Raw genomic sequence first — 20,599 nt, 5'->3', positions numbered from 1 at the left:
GGCAGCCGCTTCTCCAAGGTTGCAGGCAGGCATTTCTCTCAGCCCTATCTTGGAGATGCCAGGGAGGGAACTTGAAACCTTCTGCTCTTCCCAGAGCAGCTTCATCCCCTGAGGGGAATATCTTGCAGTGCTCACACATCAAGTCTCCCATTCATATGCAACCAGGGCAGACCCTGCTTAGCTATGGGGACAAGTCATGCTTGCTACCACAAGACCAGCTCTCCTCGCGCTTAATTAATTAATTGCGCTTAAGAGTGGCACTTTATGAACAGGCCCTTCACCCGTTGACTCCAATGCTGTGCTTTGCATTGTCACCAACACCGTTGACGCCCACGCTGTTGAAGTTGGCTCGATTCCAAGACATTGTTCTGCTTTTCGAACTACTTTAGAAAAGCCTCGTGATGTCTCTAAAGATAATCATAGACATCACAAAAAGTACAAACATTGGGATGAGGGCTCTCCCTCTCACTCAGAACACTGGAATATTTCTCCACCTTTGGCCTCTACATCTGTGGTTTTGACTTCAGCGCTGCCGTCAACACCAGCCTAACCATCTACCTCCATGTTGACCTCAATGCTGAACCACCGACCACTTTTTGCACAGCCTTGTCGACCATTGCCTAGTACAACACTGAATGTTTTCTGAACACTGTCCTCATCGACTGTTCAGGCCATCCGCTCTCATTCATCTGCCTCTTCACCGGAAATGATCGAGGAGGCTTACATAGTCCAACTCCTGACACCAAGTAATATGCTTCTGTTTAAGCATCCTCCATCTAATTTGCTTGTTGTGGACTGTGCACTGAGCAGCCAGCCAGCCAAAGGCATTAATGCTCCCACTGACGAGAAGAGAGAAAGCTAGGTTCCATTGGATGGAAAATTTATTTGTCTTCATCTCTCCCATTTGGAATAGCCAACTATCTGGCCTGCATGGCCAAGTTCCCTCTTCTGTCACATGTTCTCAGCAAAACCCTACAGCACAAGACAAAATGCATATTACTCACACTGTGGTGGCAGAGGCAGCTGTGGTTCCCCCTTCTCCAGGATGAACCTATCTCCCAGAACAGGGGCCAGGTGCTCCATCTCAGCTTCTGGACATTGAATATGATGGCCTGGAGACTGAACCTTTAGACTAAATCTTGCTCCATGAGGGGAAAGCCTTTACCAGATGTAACTATTTCTGTAAATGGAAGAGGTTCATCAGCTATGCAAAACCTAAGGGCTTCGAACCAACTGCTGCTTTTATTTGCCAAGTCCTTCTCTACTTGACTTCCCTGAAACATGCTGGCCTTTTCAACTCATCCATAAAAGCCCATATGTCAGCCTTGTCTGCAATACAACCCTGATAACTTGGCAACACAGCCCTGCTAACTTGGCAAAGAGGCACCTTTTAACATGGTGATTCTCTTTATTTAGCAGGGGGAGAGTAACTGGCCCTATCCAGCCCCAGCACAGCATCCCTCCAGTGGCTGTTGCTGGTGTCTATCTGCTGTTTCTTTTTAGATTGTGAGCCCTTTGGGGACAGGGAGCCATCTTATTTATTTATTATTTCTCTGTGTAAACTGCCCTGAGCCATTTTTGGAAGGGCGGTATAGAAATCGAATAAATAAATAAATAAATAAATAAATACGCTCAGGATGGAACTCTACAACCTTATTTTCTCACTCCAACTGCAAAAGATTTCTCAAAGGGCTCAACAACTTTTATCCCCTGGTTAAGAAACTAGTTGAACTCTGGAGTCTCTAGTTAGTGCTCTCCACCCTCACCAAAGCCCCCTTTGAACTGTTATCTTCTGCCTCTATTAAACTGCTCATTCAGAACGGCTTTCCTAATTGCCATTACTTGGTGGGTTAGTGAATTTACTGTCCTAAAAACTGATGTCCCCTTTATCCCCCCCCAAAAAAAGTTTTGATTCAGACTGACCCTTCTTTTCTGTCTAAAGTGGTCTCAGATTTCCACATTAACCAAGACATTGTTCTTCCCACATTTTCATGAACCCTGTCTCCCCTCGGAATGTTCTGTGCATTCCCTGGACATTTGGAGGGCACCCCTCTACTATGTGGACAGGACCAAGAGCTTTAGAAAGTCCAGTAGACTGGTTTGGGGCGGGCTATACTTTTAAAAGTTCTATAGTTTTACATCCTCAGACCCTCCTCCTTTGAGGAGAGCTCACTATTCACCAACATTGTGAAGGTTACCAGATCACCATTAAGATAAACAGATTGCTCACCTATAACTTTTGATCTTTGGGTGATACGATATCATCCACAACACTCACCTAGCCTCCCTGCTCTTTTGGATGTACCTACCACACTTACCTACCTTACTTTGTAAAGTCCATTCTGCACAGTGGCCACTCAGGAACTGAGAGACTAAGTACTCTGGCGCCAAGGAAGTGTACTAGGTGCTCTGGTGCCAAGTGAAGTATTTTTCACACATGAGGGGCAGAGCTTCAGAGCGCTACGAAGAGCATGGTATCCTTCCAAGGGGACTATTGTGCAGGTGCAAAGCCCATGTTGTGAATGATACCAGTTCACCAAAAGATCAACAGTTACAGGTGAGCAACCTGATTTTCTTAGTTTGGATAGCACAAGAAACTAATTAAATAATCCAGTAAACTTTATGTTTTGCTGGGCATGTAAGGGAAGGAGAAAGTGAGGAGAGGGCATGAGTGGGATTGGCTTATTCATAATCCAGCAAACTCTTGTACTGTCTGAACCAGGCTACTGTTTTCATTCCTCTTTGGTCTTTTGCCATTTCATTTTCACATTGACCTCTGCAGTTAAAAGAGCCATGGATACTTTTTTTAAAAAAATGTGGGCTTATCTTTAATTCCATAAGAGTCTCAAGATCCATGTATTGTCAGCTACTACTATTCTTGTTTAGTACTGAATCTTGTTGATTGAAATAAATCCAGCTAATTTTTGTAGCTCACACTTGTGTCTGTAGTTCTGTTTACTGTGTTGTGTAACACAGTTTAGTGTGTTGTGTAACACAGAGGGCGGAGAGTTCCTTAGGAATCTTCCACCCCAATAGTTCTATACAAGTTATTTATGGATTACTTTAGTGGTTTGGAGTGTCAGCTCTTTGAATTGCAATGAATATTAAAACTACCATATTTTTCGGACCATAAGACACACTTCCCCCCCCAAAGTGGGGGAGAAATGAGGGTGCGTCTTATGGTCCGAATGCTGTCCCCCGCCGCCCGCCCCCGATTAGGGGCCAAATCGGCCCAAGCTAACTGCCGCCCCCGGCCGCCCTCCCAGCTGCCCAGTCCTAACCTTCTAAGCCCGATCAGGGACCCATACCGGTAACTGGAGAAGGAGAGAGGAGCTCGCAAGCAGAGCTCCTCTCTCTCCAAAGCCTCGGCCCGAACTGGCGCTTTGGCCACAAAGGACGGGGTCCCTGATCGGGGTCCCTGATCGGGCTTAGAAGGTTAGGACTGGGCAGCTGGGAGGGCGGTCAGTGGCGGGGGCGGCCGCGGCGGCAGTTACCGTAGCTTGGGCCGATTCGGCCCCTAATCCGGGCGAGCGGGGCGGTCAGCGGCGGGTGGCGGCAGTTAGCTTGGGCCGATTTGGCCCCTAATCAGGTGGGGGGACGGGGGACAGCATTCGGACCATAAGACTGGGTGCGTCTTATGGTCCATCTTATGGTCTGAAAAATACGGTAAGTTAATAGCACTCATTCATTTCTTTAAAGTACACCTTTTTTATTCTACAATTTCCTGTTTCCACCAGCTACCAAAGAAGAAAAGGAGTAATTATAAATGAAACCTCTGTAATTGTATATGCTCAGTTGCTAACTGGGCGTAGATATCAGTTAAACCAAAATGGTGAAGTACATTTGGAGAAGCAGTGGTCCAAGCAAGTTCTGCCTTTTGCATACCAAACAATTGTCAAGGTGAGACTGCCAAATTCTCATTTTGCTGACAGCTTTCCAGCATAATTTCAGGGAATAGGCAGTAATCCTTTAAGTGTTTTTTTTTTAATCTTAAATTTCTAAGTTTAAAAGTTTGAATACTATGGGATTTACTTGTACAGTTAAATCCATAGACCTGTTACTTCATTTCTGCTTTACAATCTTGCAAAAGCACTGCAGCCATTTTGAAATGTGGCTAGGGAACTCCATTCTAGCAACAAGTTCCACCACTTTCACCGCCACCTCTTCTTGCTTCCATCTTTGACTTGAGAGATGGCATGGTACATAGCAAGGGGGCTAGTATTATCTACCCTTAATAATTATTGAGATGCAATTGATTTGAAGTTTAGAATCCCATTTCTGCAGCATGGTGTATAATTAGCATACTCATGTCTGGAAAACAGTCATTTAGTATTGGGGCTTCAGTTTAGTAGAAATCTTTAGGGATGTGTAAACCGGCACAAGGTCGAGCCAGTTTGCCATCGAACTGGGCCAGCTTGAGGGTTCGCCCTCAAGCCAGACTGGGCCTGGTTCGGCTCGACCTTGAGCCAAACCGCCCACCCCCACCCCCCCGAGCTGACTCAGAACCAGTTCAGGGGTTCTAAGTTTTGGGGGGAATATTTTGAAAAGTCTTTTTAAAAAGACAGTTGGTGGCTACGGTGGGGGAAGTCTCTGCCACCTCCCCCCCTCTGGCCTTCTCCTGCTCTAAAAGCTGCTTTGGCCCATTTTCAGGCTGTTCTGGCTCTTCCTCCTATGGTGGTGGTCATTTTGGAGGCTGCCATGCATGCCCAGTGGGACTCTGTGTGGCCATTTTAGAGTGGAAGAAGGTCAAGGGGGAGATGGCAGAGGCGCTCTCTGTGGCCGCCACTGCAGACCCGGACCTGGCGGTAAGTCTTAAAAAAATTTTTTTTAAAAAAATCTTAGAACTCCAAACCAGCTTGAATTCGAGCCGAGTCCGGGGTATGTTCAGGGAGCACAAAACCAAACATGCCTGGTTCAGTTTGAGTCTGTGCTGGACGCAAACTGAACTGGGCAAACAGGTTTGGTGCACACCCCTAGAAATTTTCAAAATATTTACCAGGTTACCAGACTGTGACCTGAGAAAATCATGACCAAGTCCTATTGAAATTAATGGAGCTTAAGTTAGTCTTAACTGGCTTTCTTAAGATACAACCTAATATTTCCCCTGAAGAATGAGTAGGCTTTGAAGCACAACATTCTATAGTGGGTCATTGTTTTGCATTATCACATCTAGTTAATGTAAATATTTCATCCTAACATAATTTTTTCTGCTTTTTTCCTGCAGGATATAAATGCTTTTGATTCCCGTTTCTCCAGAATCAAAACTTTGGATGACCTGTTCCCTATTGGATGTACAGTCTTCATGCTGGGAACACCTTACTATGGCTGCACAGGAGAAGTTAGTTTAAATACTAGTTCTAGTTCTATAAATACTAGTTCTAATAAACTTCAAAAGATCTTTGTAAAAATCAAATCAAACTCATGTTTTGCATATGGTTTATTACAACTGCCTTTAACAGGCTAGTTAGGCTAGTAGTTTACAATACTTTCTGGTCTCTAGAGTGTTTTTGTGTATGGCGGTGGAAGCTAATCTTACCACCTGCAATCTGGATCATGATCTTTTGCAGTCATAAGAGTGGGTACTGCACCTGTGTGGGACCAGGCATGTTTGGGTAGAACTGACTAGCTCCTTGACGTGCCCAGCTCCGCCCCTTGCACAGGGTGCATTTCATTGATTTGGGCAGGCTGGAGCTTATCACCTCAGTTCCTTTCTGACCTCTATTGTGTCGGCACCTCGGATGGATAGCTCCTCGGTTAGGCAAGTTTTTTTTTCCTGTGGCCAATAGCCAAGGATTATGGAAGTTGTAGGCCAACATCTACAGGAGGGATGAAGTTGAGTAGGCCTGCTCTAAACGTTTGTCCGGCTACACGTCTCTGTCTCCTTTACCCAGCCTGGCTAGGCTTATTGGTTCCGGCCTCAGATCAGGGACAGGGAAGGGGTTGAGAATCACCCTGTGCCTCCTCCATCCCAGGCTGCTTGCTTTTTGTGTCTGCCCCTCTCCAGTGGCCCCTGACACTCTCCACCAGCCAGCCTCTCATCCCTGGCCGGCTCCTTATATGCCTCCTTACAGGCTATGCATCACCCGCCCCCAATTACGGGGCCAGCGCTCCTCTTTATTACCTGTAATTGACTACCCCTTACAGCTGTTGCCAATGCCTCTCCCCCGTCTCCCTCCGCCTGCTCAGACCCCCTCCCTTCAGGAGGCATGCTGCTGATGTTATCCTCGCATGCCTCCCCTTCGGCCTTATCAGGGCTCTGCTCCTCCTCCACTGGAGCTGAGTCCCTGCCCGTTGGCAGTCTATCCTCCGTCTCTCCCTGGCTGCCACCCTTCCCTGTCACCTTGGGCCCTCTCATTACTCCATCCTTTGAGGTAAGGACATTCGGCCTTGCCAGACAACATTTTATTGGTGGCGGGGAACACGAACGGACGGACATTTCAGTGACAACCTCAGATAGGAGGACGGATTAATACAGCATTAACTTGGAATGGACTTCTGATGACAGCATTTTGAGTATCCCTAAATTTATTCTTTTATTCGCTATCACTATGAATTAAAAGAAAACTTTTAAACGGTGTCTCTGCTGTAATGTGGAACTTCCCTCAGCAGATGACCATGACCTCTGTCTCCTTTGCTTGGGCGAGGAAAATATGCCTGAATTTTTCCCACCAGACAAGAAAAAATAGATCCCTATGCTTGTGGGCAGCTATCTATGACTATGTGCTACGTCCTGGCATGCCAGTGCCAGATCGCCGGTTGACGTGCCTGTGCCATCAACATCGAGCATGGCAGTGTCAAGGACTGTGGAGGGTTAGTCTAAATCCTCGATTCCAAGTGGCATGGAGTCGAGTGTTGATACGCAATTCAAGATGCCCAAGCCTCCTTCCAACTCAACGTATTAGAAGCGGCAAACAGCTCGACACTGGGAATCCGGTTGAAGGAGCACTCCCTCCCAAAAAACTCGGGAAAAGAGCACAAAACCAAGATGTGAAGAGATGGAGGCTGCATCCCAAGCGACACCTTCACCTTTGGGTCTCCAATCGGCACCGGAGGCTTCTGTCGGTCACCCAGAGACTCCAGAAGTTGTGGAGCTTGACTTAATGCCCATGCCTTAACACCTGGCACTGACATCGACCTTGATATTGACCCCTTGTATGTCAAGAACACTCCTTGTTGCCGGCTAGAACACCTTTGCAATCTCCTTCTCCAGCAATCTTACGGGTGCAGCAAAGACTGGTGTCTTCGCACTAACCGATTACTTTTGGCATCGAAGCTGACGATGAAAATATGGAGGCTAGTTTGGGACTTGGCAATGCCCAATGTCTCCTGAATCTTCTGGACTCTAATGAAAGTACTCCATCAGCATTGACCTTCTATGGTTTTCTAAGCCAAGGACTCGATGGAGAAGAGGACAGTGCATCCATGACCATCCCGAAGACAACTGGGACTTTACCTACACGGACTTGTCTTTATATGCAGTCAACCACTTCGGCCTTTCAACACATTCATTCAATACCAAGCCATACTTCTATGATGCAGACCTCTAGCCCTCATCCCTGGAGGGCCCCAAGAGGCTATGTAGCCATCTAAGGATTGGTACGTGAAGGATGCTGGGGTGATGCTTCACAAGCACAACTTAGATCTCCTGGTCTCCCATATGACTACAAACTGTGGAAAGCCCGTCATCAGCCCCCTGCAACTATGGTTCTCATAGTGACCCAAGTTACGCCACCAAGAGTAGATGCCACTACAACCCTGCAAGGGAAGGTCTCAGGCTTTCCTGCATGTCAATACAAACCATAGATCTTCCCAAGAGCCATCCAGTAAAGAGCCAAGTTATGCAAACAGTGATTCTGGATACAACTTTCTCTACTTCGTAAACAATGCCAAGGATGAAGGGGTCTGAGAACGGTTATACTGACTGATGATTGTGAACTGGACTCCTCTACCTCTAGCACAGACTCCTCTGAATATCAGGATGACCCCCCCCCCTTAAAATAGTACCTGGAGCGAATGTATCTCCAAACGGGGAGATGCGCTCTTAGCTCCTCCAGATAAATGAGATGGCAATGGCCCTGGGCCTAGAATAAGAAAGCAGATGCAAGAGGTGGATGACCTCATCTACAACTTCCTTCACTTGGCAGCCACCACACAGCCCATGCATTTACCTATGCTCCCTGTGATCGCTAAGGCTGCCAAATCTGCATGAGAAGTCCTGCAAACTTCGGCTCCTACCTCCAAGTGCTTGGAAAATCTATATAGAATCCAGGAGGAGGACAATGGTTTTTTGGTGAAACACCCGTCTCCAAACTGTGTTATAGTTGATTGTGTGTCTTCTTCCAAGACAGGCAGGAGACACACCACTTCTGGAGACAAGGAAGATCGTAAACTGGACATGATGGGGTGAAAAATAAACTTTACTTCCTGTTTAGCATTGAAGATAGTGAACTATACAGCCTGTTTCGCTAAGTACACCCACTCCCTGTGGGATACACTTTTCACTGAACAAGCCAACTTATTGCCAGAGGTGTTTCTGGCCAAGTTCCATGACATACATGCCAAGTTCACTCTTCTAAGCAGGCAACAACTGAGCAACGCCAAGCATCTGGCGGAGACAGAGTCCTGCTCCTTGGTAACAGCAGTCACTCTGCGGAGGCACGCATGGCTGTGGTCCACTGGCTTCCAACAGGTCATGAAGGATAGCGTTGAAGATCTACCATTTGACAGGAATGGCTGTTTTGTGATACCACAGACTCCGTCATGGAGTCCATAAAGAAATCCAAGTTCACAGCTGAGACTTTCACGGCACCTTCTCAGTCCTACTCTTCAAAATATCACTCGTACAATAGGAGACAGTACTCCTACAAGCAATCTGACAAGAAAGACTAACATAAGCCATACCAACGCTACAATAGGAAGCCTTTTAACCAAAAGGGCAGAACATCGCAAAGCCCATGCCCAAAAACTACTCAAGCAAGCAACATTTTTTATCACGAGGTCAGTCTACTTCGTCCAAGATCCATTACCATCAACACTATACAGACATTCCATCTCTGACATCAGGCTGGCAAGTCATGCCTTCACATGGCGCAACATAACATCAGATTGCTGGGTCCTTCACATAGTACAGATCAGCTATGCAATAGAATTCAAGACCCTACCATCGTTCCATGGGATCAAGTACGTGCCAGCATCCCCACTGTTGATGGAAGAAGTCCAAACCCTCTTGGACAAAGGGGCGATATCACCGGTTCAGTGGACAGATAAATGGCGGGGGTTTTACTCCCGCTATTTCCAGGTCTCCAAGCGGGATGGGGGACTACGGCCAATCATAGAACTGTGATGGTTGAACCTTCACGTGGATGTGTTCAAGTTTCGTATGGTGTCATTGCAAAGCATCCTTTTCTCCTTCACAGGGAGGAACGGTTTGCAACTTTGGATCTCCGAGACATGTACTTCCACATAGGGATCCAAAACAACCACAGGAAGTACCTCAGGTTCACAGTGGGGAACCAGATCTATCAGTACAAAGTGCTTTTGTTTGGAATGGTTACAGCGCCCCGTGTATTTACAAAATGCATGGCCGTGATAATAGCTCACCTTTGGTCATGAGGGCTGATGGTCTTTCCATATCCCGACCACTGGCTCCTAGCAGGAAGAAGAAGAGATGAGTTAGCTTTGTGTGTCTCTTAACCTACTTGAGGACCTTAACCTACTTGAGGACCTTAACCTACTTGAGGACCTTAACCTACAGTCCTTAACCTACTTGAGGACCTGGGCATCTAGGCCAATTGGACAAAAAACAGTCTGGAGCCAGTGAAACAGATAGTATACATTGGTGCAGTGCTGGATGCAGAAGCACAAAAGCATTCCTGGCCAAGGAACACTACTTACACATCACGACCATAGAAGCCACCTTTGTGGCTCAGCCCAGATAAAAAGCACAGGAGATACAGTAGTTGCTGGGCCTCATGGCTTCGTGCACCTCCACTGTATGTTATGCCAAACTACAACTCAGGTGCCTTCTACTATGGTTTCTGTCAGTATTCCAGCCGAATGTAGACAGCACTCACAAACTGCTGACAGTCCCTTATCCACTTCTATTTTCCCTCCAATGGTGGACGAAGAGGAGCAACTTGCTGTCAAGAGTACTTTTTCAGGTGCCTCAACCGATGGCCTGGGTCACAACAGATGCTTCCCTACTGGGCTGGGAGCCCACTGTGGGTATCTCCGAGTGCAAGGACGGTGGTCCCCACACCAGCACCAACTACACATAAACCTTTTAAATCTACTAGCAGTCTTTCAAGCGTTAAAGTCCTTCCAGCCATCCTTGATGGGCAAAGTGGTTCAGATCAGTTTAGATAACACCACGGCAATTGTGTATTTAAACTGCCAGGGTAGAACGGTGTCCTGCTCCTTTTGCATGCTATTCCTGCAAATTTGGAACTGGAGCATAGCACAACAAATTACGTTGACAGCCATTCACATCAAAGGAGTAGAGAACATCTTAGCAGATATCCTAAGCAGGTCACAACTCTACCAGCAACAACACAAATGGGAAGTCAACCTGAAATACCTCTGGGTGCTGTTCAGAGACTGGGGGGACCCTTGAGATTTGCAACATCCACGAACAAGAAGTGCTTCCAGTTTTGCTTGAGAGCTGGCATCAGCCACCACTCGAGAGCAGATGCCTTCCAATACAGCTGGTGCCAGAGATTTTTCTACATTTCACCCACCCCCTTTTGAACAAGGTACTGGCAAAGATACTACAAGAATCTGCAATATACATATTGATTGCTCCGTGGTGGCCATGACAGCCATGGTTTCAACAGGCACTCAAACTGTCGAAGGGTCTCCACAGACGGCTATCTCAACATGAAGGTTGTGAATCTACACGGTGGGTGAATATGCGACCCTGATTTGAAAGTGCTAAGCCTGACTGCCTGGAGGATAGGCTGCTGAATGATATACTCCTGAATGACAAGAAGTCAACTCGCATTAACTACGACAGCAAGTGGGAACACTTCAGGATATAGGCACAAAAAACATGACTTTTTACCTCATGCTGTATTCATTCAAATACGGATGTGAAGCAGCAGAAGTTGGCCAGTGTTTCTATAAAAGTCCATCTGGCAACTGTTTCTGCCCACCATTCCGGCTGGGACAGAATGTCAGTTTTCTTGCATCCGGAGTCCAAGAGGTTAATGAAAGGGTTGAACAACCTCTACCCACCTATTAGGTGGTCCTCCGAACAATGGAGTCTTTCCCTTGTTCTATCAGCCTTAACAGAACCATGCTTTGAGCCTATGGTGATGGCTCAACCTAAACTTACAACATTGAAAATGGCCTTTCTATTGGCCATAACTTTAGCTCAGAGAGTGAACAAACTAAATGCCCTACGCATTGATGTTCCTTATACGAAGTTCCATCTAGACAAAGTTCCATCTAGACATAGAAGTTCCATCTAGACAAAGTCGTCCTTCACCTGGACCCATATTTTATGCCTAAAATTGTTACGGACTTTCACATCAACAGTGACATTGTCTTACCTACCTTCTTCCGGAATCCCACAATGGTTCTGGAACAATCACTGCATTCCCTGGATGTCCGGCATGCATTCCTGTTCTGTCTGCATCTGACCAAGCCCTATAGAAAGAAGAAGCTCTTCTTCACAAAGACAAAGTGAAAGGTTGCCATATTTTGAGGCAAAGTCTTTCCCACTGGATAGTGGAATTGATCTTCCTGACGTACAAATACCAGAAAGTAGAGCCACCAAAATCCGTACGGGCTCACTCAACCAGAGCTTATGCTACCTTTGCTGCCCACATGGCTGGCATTAATCTCAGAGACATCTGCACAGCAGCAGCTTAGTCCTCCAAGCATACCTTTGTTAAGCACTATGCATTGGACTTTCACTCTGCAGCACAGGCCAATTTTGGGAAGGGTATGCTGAAAAGGGTCTTACCTTCACATACTACACCCACCTCCAGACTGATAGCTCATTAGTCATCCACTCTTATGACTGCAACGGATCACGGTCCAGATAAACAGGTTGCTCACCTGTAATGATCTGGAAGTGATCCATGGCAGTCATAAGACCCTCCCACTGGCCCTGCTGCAGTATGTGAAATGACAAAACCTATGTTTACAGAACAAAGAGTACAACCTACCTTGTGGAACACTGCTATGGACCTGAACGATGAGTGAGTCGAAATGCTTGTCCTTCAGGAACTGAGGTAATAAGCTCCAGCCCACCTAAATCAACGAAATGCACCACATGCAAGGGGCAGGGCTGGGCACGTCAAGGAGCTAGTCAATTCTTCCTGAAAGGTCCTGCGCAGGCTCAGTAACCACTCGTACGACTGCAACAGATCACTTCCAGATTATAAGTTACAGATGAGAAACCTGTTTTTTCTTGTTGAATGTTGCCTTTTATTCCATTGTGAAAGAACCTTTTTCTTCTTTGCTGTTGTAATTTTGTATTTGCTGTCACTGTAAGACATGCAGTTTGATATATTTAGATATTTCCACTAGTTGCTGTGCATGAAAGCTTTAAACTTGAGAGACTGAGTTATTTTAAAAACTTTTTTAAAGGTTCAGGATTCAAGTGATGTAATTTCAGAAGGCCGAATTCGTGTTGTTTTCAACATCCCATGTGAACCTCAGCTGGATGTCTTAATACAGAATCAACATGTAAGTGCTACTTCTCAGTTGGTTTATATACTTGTGCAGATTAACCACTGTAGGTGGTATTTGATAATCTTTTATATGTGCATCTGGAAAATCTTGATCTACTGAACAGTTTCCCCACCCCACACCCTTACTGGATTTATTCATATTATGTTTTTACATGCAGGATCTTTAGATCCTGGCCATAGTTGTCAGAGATTTTATACAACTGGAACACTGAAATGTGAATAGTATTTAGGGGTACACAAACAGATCAGGTTCAGATTAGAAATTTAAACCTTTAAATTGAATTGGCTTTTCATTCGTGTGTCTCTGTCTTGAGCACTGTTCCACTTGTGACTTCTCAAGACATATAACGTACATGTGTGTGTGTGTGTACACACACACACAGAGTTTAATTTTACAGTTTAATCTACGAATATATCGTAGCCTTTATTGGTAACACTTCCATGTTGGCAATAGCATCCAAATACTGCAGACAGGACTGAGGTCATATTCCACTAGCTACTATTCAAATGCACACAGGACTTCTACTTACTACTGTAAAGGTGGTTCACTGCACTTCTGATTTGGCAATTTTGTACTAAACTAGAAGTCCAGGAAGGAGAGAGTACAATATGGCACAAAGTTGCTCCTTTACCTGTGAAGATTAGATGGCACTGAATGAGCCATCTTATCTTAAGATCCACCTACTTGTATAGGTGAACCTTAAGATAAGATGGCTCATTCACTGCCACTTCTCTATTCTTTGACATCTTATTTATTTATTATTTCTCTGTGTAAACTGCCCTGAGCCATTTTTGGTTGGGCGGTATAGAAATCGAATATCGTATTTTACGGACTATAAGACGCTACGGACTATAAGACGCACCTTAATTTTAATCCAGTTTTTCAGAGTTTTAACATATTAAACTGTTAAAACATATAAGACGCACCTGAATTTTGGCGGATATTTTTCAAGGGGAAAAGTGAGTCTTATAGTCCATAAAATACGGTAAATGAATGAATGAAATGAATGACATTAGGGATGTGCACGAATAGATTTTTTAAATTCGATTTGTGACTGAATTGAATCACTGCTGATTTGTTTTATGTCTGCATCTGTCCCCCCAAATCATCCCAGATTCAATTTGGATTTGATTTGATTCAGATTCAGATCAATTTGGACCACTTATAAAGGTCCTAGGTGCACCAAATCTGGGTGGTGACTAGGTCCGCATGGGTGCCACCTACTGCCCAAATTTCAAGGCAGTGGGGCACTTGGTTGATTTATTATTATTATTTTTTAGTTTTTACTAGTTTTGTATAGTTTCACCATAGGAAACAATGAGGATTTAAAGTCACCCTATCCTAACCCTAACATGGATTCACAGCTTTAATTTTAAAAAAAGAGCTAAGCTCTAGCCCTTGAAGAAGTGGAGTTATAGAGCAAAATATGCAGTCACTATTTTTCAAGTGTTTGGATTCTTTGGTGTTTAATAACTTCCTCATAATTAATCCTATGAGGATTCATTATACACCTTCATTTCTTTTGTTCATTTTGACTGTCATTGGACAGTGCCAACTGTCAACTGTCATGTGTCAACTATCCCCCCCCCCGCCCCACACACACACTGGGGGTACTCAGTTTATTTTTAAGGAATTTTTGCAGTGTTGAGATTCTTTGTTATCTTCATTACACACTTTCATTCTTCTGTTCATATTGACCCCACTGCTTTGTGGGTGGGGATGGGGAATTAGTGGCATCCCATGTGCCAACTACGCACAAGCCACTGGGTACTCAGTTTATATTTTAGGAATTTGGGGGGTGTTACTCAAAAAACTCTTTGGTGTGTAATGAATCCTCGTAGGGATTCATTATGAGGAAAGGTAATCACTTGAAAAAATTCCTAGAACATAAACTGAGTATTACCCCACTGCCTTGCGAGTGGGAGGAGGGTATAGTTGGCATATGGCAGTTGATAGTTGGCATTGTCCAAAGACAGTCAAAATGAATAGAAGAAATGAAGGTGTGTAATGAATCCTCATAGGGATTCATTGAGGAAAAGTTATTCTACACCAAAGAATCTAAACTCTTGAAAAATAGTGACTGCACATTTTGCTCCATAACTCCACTTCTACAAGGGCTAGAGCTTAGCTTTAAAAAAGAAGAAGAAAGAAAGCTGGGAATCTCGGGAAATTCATAGGAGGAATCCAAATCTCGAATCGAATCTGCCATGATTCGATTTGGACCCAAATCTAGCCAATGGACCATAGGGGCGATTTGTTCTTTTCCAAATCAGCTAGATTCGGGTACAAATCTATTTGTACCTGAACCGATTTGCACATCCTTACTTGACATTACATACGAACTCTGCTGGATTGGAACAAAGGCCTATTTAGTCTAGCATTCTCTCTCCCACAATGGCCCACCAGTTGCCTTTGGGAAGCCCACAAGGAGAAGATGAGAACAATAGTTTTCTCTTGCTGCTTTTACACAACAACTGGTATCCAGAGGTATACTACCTCTAAATCTGAACATAGCATATAGCCGTCAAGACTGGTAGACTTGTCTTCCATGAATTGCCATGACAGATATTGTGGCATGCCACTCATATTTTATTTTTCTTCCTCAAAGCTTAAATGGGAAGGAGCCACAAGATCCACTGGGTTAATGTTGTTAGCAGCAATTCAGATAGTAAAAAGAATTGTTTCATTTCCTCAACCATACAACTTTTATTGTTTCAGAAATATTCTGTGAAATACAATCCTGGATATGTGTTGGCCAGTCGTCTTGGAGTGAGTGGATACCTTGTGTCCAGATTTACAGGAAGCATTTTTATTGGAAGAGGATCCAGGAGAAAGTGAGCTTTGTTGAATACAATTCTGTGTGCAATGAAAATCTAGCCAAGATTACAGAAACAGTGGCTGACAACCAGACTGATATTAAAGTTGAGCATTCACCGGGGAGGGGGGATTTTTGCCTATCCGGCCCTTCTGTTTGCAGAACATATTTTTGTGGGTGGGAGGCACAGAAGGAACGGGAATAGGTGGAAATTGCATCTCCCCCATTGCATATGTGCAACATTGGGCTGGGTGTCAGCCACTATTACCTATTGCTACTGGCTTCTTTGACATTTAGTCAAAAGAAGGGTTTTAGATTGTGAGCCCTTTGGGGACAGGGAGCCATTTATTTATTTATATCTATGTAACCCACTTTGGGAACTTTGGTTGAAAAGCAGTATATAATATATGTCATATTTGTTGTTGTATTTGTATTCATCACCGAGAAAAAAACCTGAGGTGATGTGGGGAGAAGAGGTTCTGTGCATGTGCCATGTTCCCTTGTTCATTGTGCATGTGGTAGTGGAGAGAAAAGTCACAGCTGTATCCTGTTAGAAGCAAAGTGAAGTGTTATTTTCATAGTCTACACAAAAGCTGTAGGTATATGTAAGGAGAGCATTTATGGCGGGGAAGATAAAAAGAGGTCTTGCTTCAGTTTTTCAAAGGTACACCTGTAGATTTCACTGATAGGAGGTGCTTCAAGGACTATAGCTACTTTGTTGTATGTCAGATGATGGCTGATGTCCAGGCTAACTCTGCACCAAATTTCCAGGGTTTTCAGACATGGGGATGCAATTTTTTGGCAGTTTTCTCTCCCTCCCTCTGTAATTGCTTGTGCCTCTCAAAGTCATGTCCCTGAAGGTTGTCAGACCCTCAGGGAACCAGTGTTCTCTCTAATTTTTTATCTGTGCGTGGAATGAATTTTGTTCTGGGCAGCAGGATCAAGACAGTGTGTGCACAAGTATATTCAGAGTGGGACCTTCCTGATTCAACCTGAGCGGGATCTAAAATTAACTGAGCTGACAGCAAAAAACTTGTGTGCGCGCACACATATGCACACCTTAGAGGGAACACTGCAGGGAACATAGTTTGGGGGGGAAGAGGAAATTGCCAGAAATCGCTGCCTGCACAATTCTGACTGGCTCGTTGGCACAGGGTTAACCTGGATGTCAGCCAGTAAATATGCCCAGCAAGGAGGTGTGGCTTTAAAAAACTGTCCTGGGTCATAGCATCTCTCCCACAGAGCCAAAGTGCTGAGTGTCAGTTAAGCACCACTCTCAAACAAAGAGAGAGGTGAAGATCTGGATAGTGGTTCTAGACATTCATAATAGTGGGTTCTGCGCCTGCGCAAATCAGCTTCGGTTAGAATTTGTTAGCTCCTCGTGATGCCCACAACCGCCCTCTGCACGTGACTGCAGTACCCTCTAGTGGTGGTTGGTATCCTCTTACTCAGTTTCTTGCTGACCGCCATACAGATCAATCTTCGGAAACAGCTTGCTCCTCAGAAAATTAATCTTTACTCTAAAAATCCTTAAATCTGGAATGGACATAACTACTCTTTTGAATATCCCCTCAAACTTGACGAAATCTTGGACTCTCCTTTTGACACAGAACGGACGATGATTCTACCTTCATTTTCCCTTCAGATTTGATGAAACTCTCGGCCTCTCTTTTTGCCCACGAATGAGATGAGCACAACAAAGAAAGCAGGTAAGGAGAAAACTACGTTTAAAAGGTGCTCCAACTGCCGTGGTAAACTCCTCTCAACAGCTGGTCACAACCTCTATTTATTTTGTTTGGGAGAGACTCATGATACCGCGAATTGCTCCATCTGTGTAACCTTCAACAAACAGACGATATAAAACCATGTGGCACAACTAAACGTTTACTTGATGGAGGAAGCTCTTCTACCTAAAAAGACTTCCTTGACTTCCTTAATGCCGGGACCTGCATCAAAATTGCAGACTAAAGACCCGGCAGTGCCCAAAACGGCCATGACATCAAAGGCCCCAACTTTGGCCGCCTCAGCTTCGAGAGGCATGGCTGAATTTAAAGAGCCTGGCGGGCCTCCAGCTGAGCTCAAAGAGAAAATCTAAAGCTCAGGCACCGGAACTGCCGCCCAAGAAGTGCAAACAAAAAGAGCACCATATCCATGGTTCGGATCGCACCCCCTTGCCTTCGGGCTTGCAGTCTTTTGAGCCACCTTGACACCGGGCAGTTTCATTGTTCCCGGCACCGACACCATGTCAGTCGCCGTCAACACCACATTCAGAAACTCAGGATCGAGACTGTTCGATGTCAAAGGCAATGCCATGTTCTGAAACTCGGCATCGAGATCATTCGACGTCAAAGACAAAGCCTGTCCTGTTGACATCATAGGATCATAGGATGCTGCCATATACTGAGTCAGACCAATGGTCTATCTAGCTCAGTATTGTCTTCACAGACTGGCAGTGGCTTCTCCAAGGTTGCAGGCAGGAATCTCTCTCAGCCCTATTTTGGAGAAGTCAGGGAGGGAACTTGAAAACTTCTGTTCTTCCCAGAGCGGCTGCATCCCCTGAGGGGAATATCTTACAGTGCTTACATGTTTTCTCCCTTTCATATGCAACCAGGGTGGACCCTGCTTAGCTAAGGGGACATGTCATGCTTGCTACCACTAGACCAGCTCTCCTCTCCTGACATTGATGTCACCTATCTGAGAATGCATGGGCTGTGTACGCTTACCTCGACGATTGGCTTCTGACAGCCAAAACACAACAGGAACTCTTATCCCACATAGCTTTGGTAACGATTCTGTTGGAAGATCTAGGAGTCCAGATCAATTGGAAGAAGTCGTTTTTGACACTGTCCACTTGCCTGTAATACATAGGGGCATGGCTGGATATGCTGATGCAGATGGCGTATCTTCCAGAAGACTGCTTCCATCACATACAATCCCTAATCAACTCATTTCATGTGACACCTTTACAAAGGGCTCGACAGGTACAGGTACTGCTGGGCCTCATAACATCCTATACCACAACAGTCCCTTATGCAAGACTGAAGCTGTGCATATTACAACAATTGGTTCCTTCGAGCATACCATCCACAAACCAAACCTCAGTCCAAGAAAATCCTGCTACCGAAAAATGTACTATCCTCTTTACAGTGGTGGATGAAGTAGGAAAACTTACTACAAGTGGTACCCTTCAGAACACTACAACCCACCACTACAGTGATGTCAGATGCCTCACTGATGGGCTGGGGAGCCCACCTAAACGAACTCACAGCACAAAGGCTATGGTCTCCAGCAGAAGCTCGTTATCACAAGCAGGGTGGGACGGTATCCAGGTCTCTTTGCAATCTCAGTGTGCAGATCTGGAACTGGTGTATTCCCAAGAGAATCCATCTCGTTACACATAATACACATCAATACACATCAAGGGAACCCTGAACTGCCTAGCAGACTCCCTCAGCAGGGACGTAAACACAGACGACGTACTCCATCAGCACGAGTGGGAGTTAAATCCATTAATTGTGAAACAGCTCTTCCGGTTGTGGGGCAGAACACAAGTAGATCTATTCGCAACTCCACAAAACAGGAAATGCAGCCAATATTGCTCAAGGATGGGGCTAGGACCATTATCCGAGGGCTATGCCTTCCAATACCAGTGGACTCAGGGCATTTTCTATGCTTATCCTACAGTACCACAACTAGCCTAGGTCATTGCTAAGTTGCTTCAAGAACATTCACAAACCATTTTAATTGCACCGTGGTGGCCAAGGGGAATTACAGAAGGCTTCCTTGGTGGCCAGATCTGATCTCTCAAGACCAGGACCACATTTTACACCCAGACTTGTCGGTACTGCATCTGACCGCGTGGAGGATAGGCTTCTGAAGAAAATCCTACTAAACACCAGGAAAATGGCTACAAGACGTAACTACAATGCTAAGTGGTGCAGATTTTGCAGTCGCGCTTCCTCTTGAGGATTTCTGCCCAGACAGGCTAGCCTCAAGGATGTGCTTCTCTACCTCACCACCTTGAAAAGGGACGGCCTGGCAAACATCTCCATTAAAGTTCATATGGCAGCTATTTCTGCCTGCCATAGGGGTGGGATGGCAAAACTGTATTAACTCACCCAAAATGTAAGGATTTCCTCAAGGGAATCAATAACCTTTATTCTCCAGTTAGATCGTCTGCAGAAAAATGGAGCTTATTTCTTGTCCTTGCAGCACTTAGAGTCACCATTTGAGCCAATGGCTTCCACAACTTTGAAATTGGCAACTCTAAAAAGACTTTTTATAGTGGCCATTACCACTGCAAAGCTCGTAAGTGAACTTCGGGCTCTCCGTATAGATGATCCCTATACAAAAATCTACCCTGACCGGGTAGTTATGCGCTTGGACCCTTACTTTAGACCCAAGGTAGTTATGGACTTTCACTTAAACACAAATATCAAACTACGTACCTTTTTCAGGAACCCTTCCTCTTCTCTAGAGCACTCAATGCATTCACTAGATGTATGTAGAGTTCTGCTTTTCTATCTCAAGGCAATGCACGACATTCGGAAGACGAGACACCTGTTCGTATGTGAACTAGGAAAGCATAAAGGGCTTTCGCCTAGTAGGCAAAAACTCTCCTGTTGGCTAGTGGAACTGATTAAGATGACTTATGAATAACAACATGTCTCTCTGCAAACCTCGATACGTGCGCATTCCACTAGGGTGTATGCCACCTCAGCAGCGCATCTTACAGGCATTAGATTCGAAGACATTTGCACTGCAGCAATCTGGGCATCACACCAGTCCTTTATCAAACACTATGCAGCAGACTTCCACACAGCAGCGGCGACAGAATTTAGATGGGTGGTCCTTAAAAGAGTTCTGCAGTAGCTTGTGGCACCTACCACTGACAGGGTGGCTCATAATTCACCCACTATTATGAATGTCTAGAACCACTATCCAGATAAACAGGTTGCTTACCTGTAACAGATGATCTGGTAGTGGTTCTGACATTCATAAAACCTGCCCGTCCATCCCGCAGCGACACAAGCTACCTATCTGAACATACATACAGCAAACAGTAGTCGGCCATCAAGAAACTGA

At 45.1% G+C, this 20,599-nt stretch overlaps 1 protein-coding gene and 1 long non-coding RNA gene across 6 annotated transcripts in view; one reads left to right on the top strand and one right to left on the bottom strand.

Annotated features, from left to right (window-relative positions):
- Positions 1 to 11,521, bottom strand: part of LOC128349830 (uncharacterized) — a 49,925-nt gene extending 38,404 nt beyond the window's left edge. Inside the window, exons 1-3 of the long non-coding RNA XR_008319024.1 lie at positions 11,060 to 11,521; positions 9,601 to 9,648; positions 1,005 to 1,180 (exon numbers count right to left, since the gene is read on the bottom strand). This is a non-coding gene — a long non-coding RNA (uncharacterized LOC128349830). The remainder of the gene's footprint in view (positions 1 to 1,004; positions 1,181 to 9,600; positions 9,649 to 11,059) is intronic.
- The window catches only part of XRN1 (5'-3' exoribonuclease 1), a 120,434-nt gene that overhangs the window by 49,261 nt on the left and 50,574 nt on the right, over positions 1 to 20,599 (top strand). For all 5 annotated transcript variants that reach the window (XM_053306886.1, XM_053306889.1, XM_053306887.1 and 2 more), the window contains 4 exons: positions 3,738 to 3,900; positions 5,225 to 5,338; positions 12,595 to 12,693; positions 15,418 to 15,533. In XM_053306886.1, coding sequence (XP_053162861.1) covers positions 3,738 to 3,900; positions 5,225 to 5,338; positions 12,595 to 12,693; positions 15,418 to 15,533 — 492 coding nt within the window. The remainder of the gene's footprint in view (positions 1 to 3,737; positions 3,901 to 5,224; positions 5,339 to 12,594; positions 12,694 to 15,417; positions 15,534 to 20,599) is intronic.

The sequence above is a fragment of the Hemicordylus capensis genome, chromosome 3 (genome assembly GCF_027244095.1).
Source record: "Hemicordylus capensis ecotype Gifberg chromosome 3, rHemCap1.1.pri, whole genome shotgun sequence".
NCBI classification, from domain to species: domain Eukaryota; kingdom Metazoa; phylum Chordata; class Lepidosauria; order Squamata; family Cordylidae; genus Hemicordylus; species Hemicordylus capensis.
The sequence above is the reverse complement of the archived record's forward strand: the minus strand, read 5'-3'. Positions and strand labels throughout refer to the sequence as shown.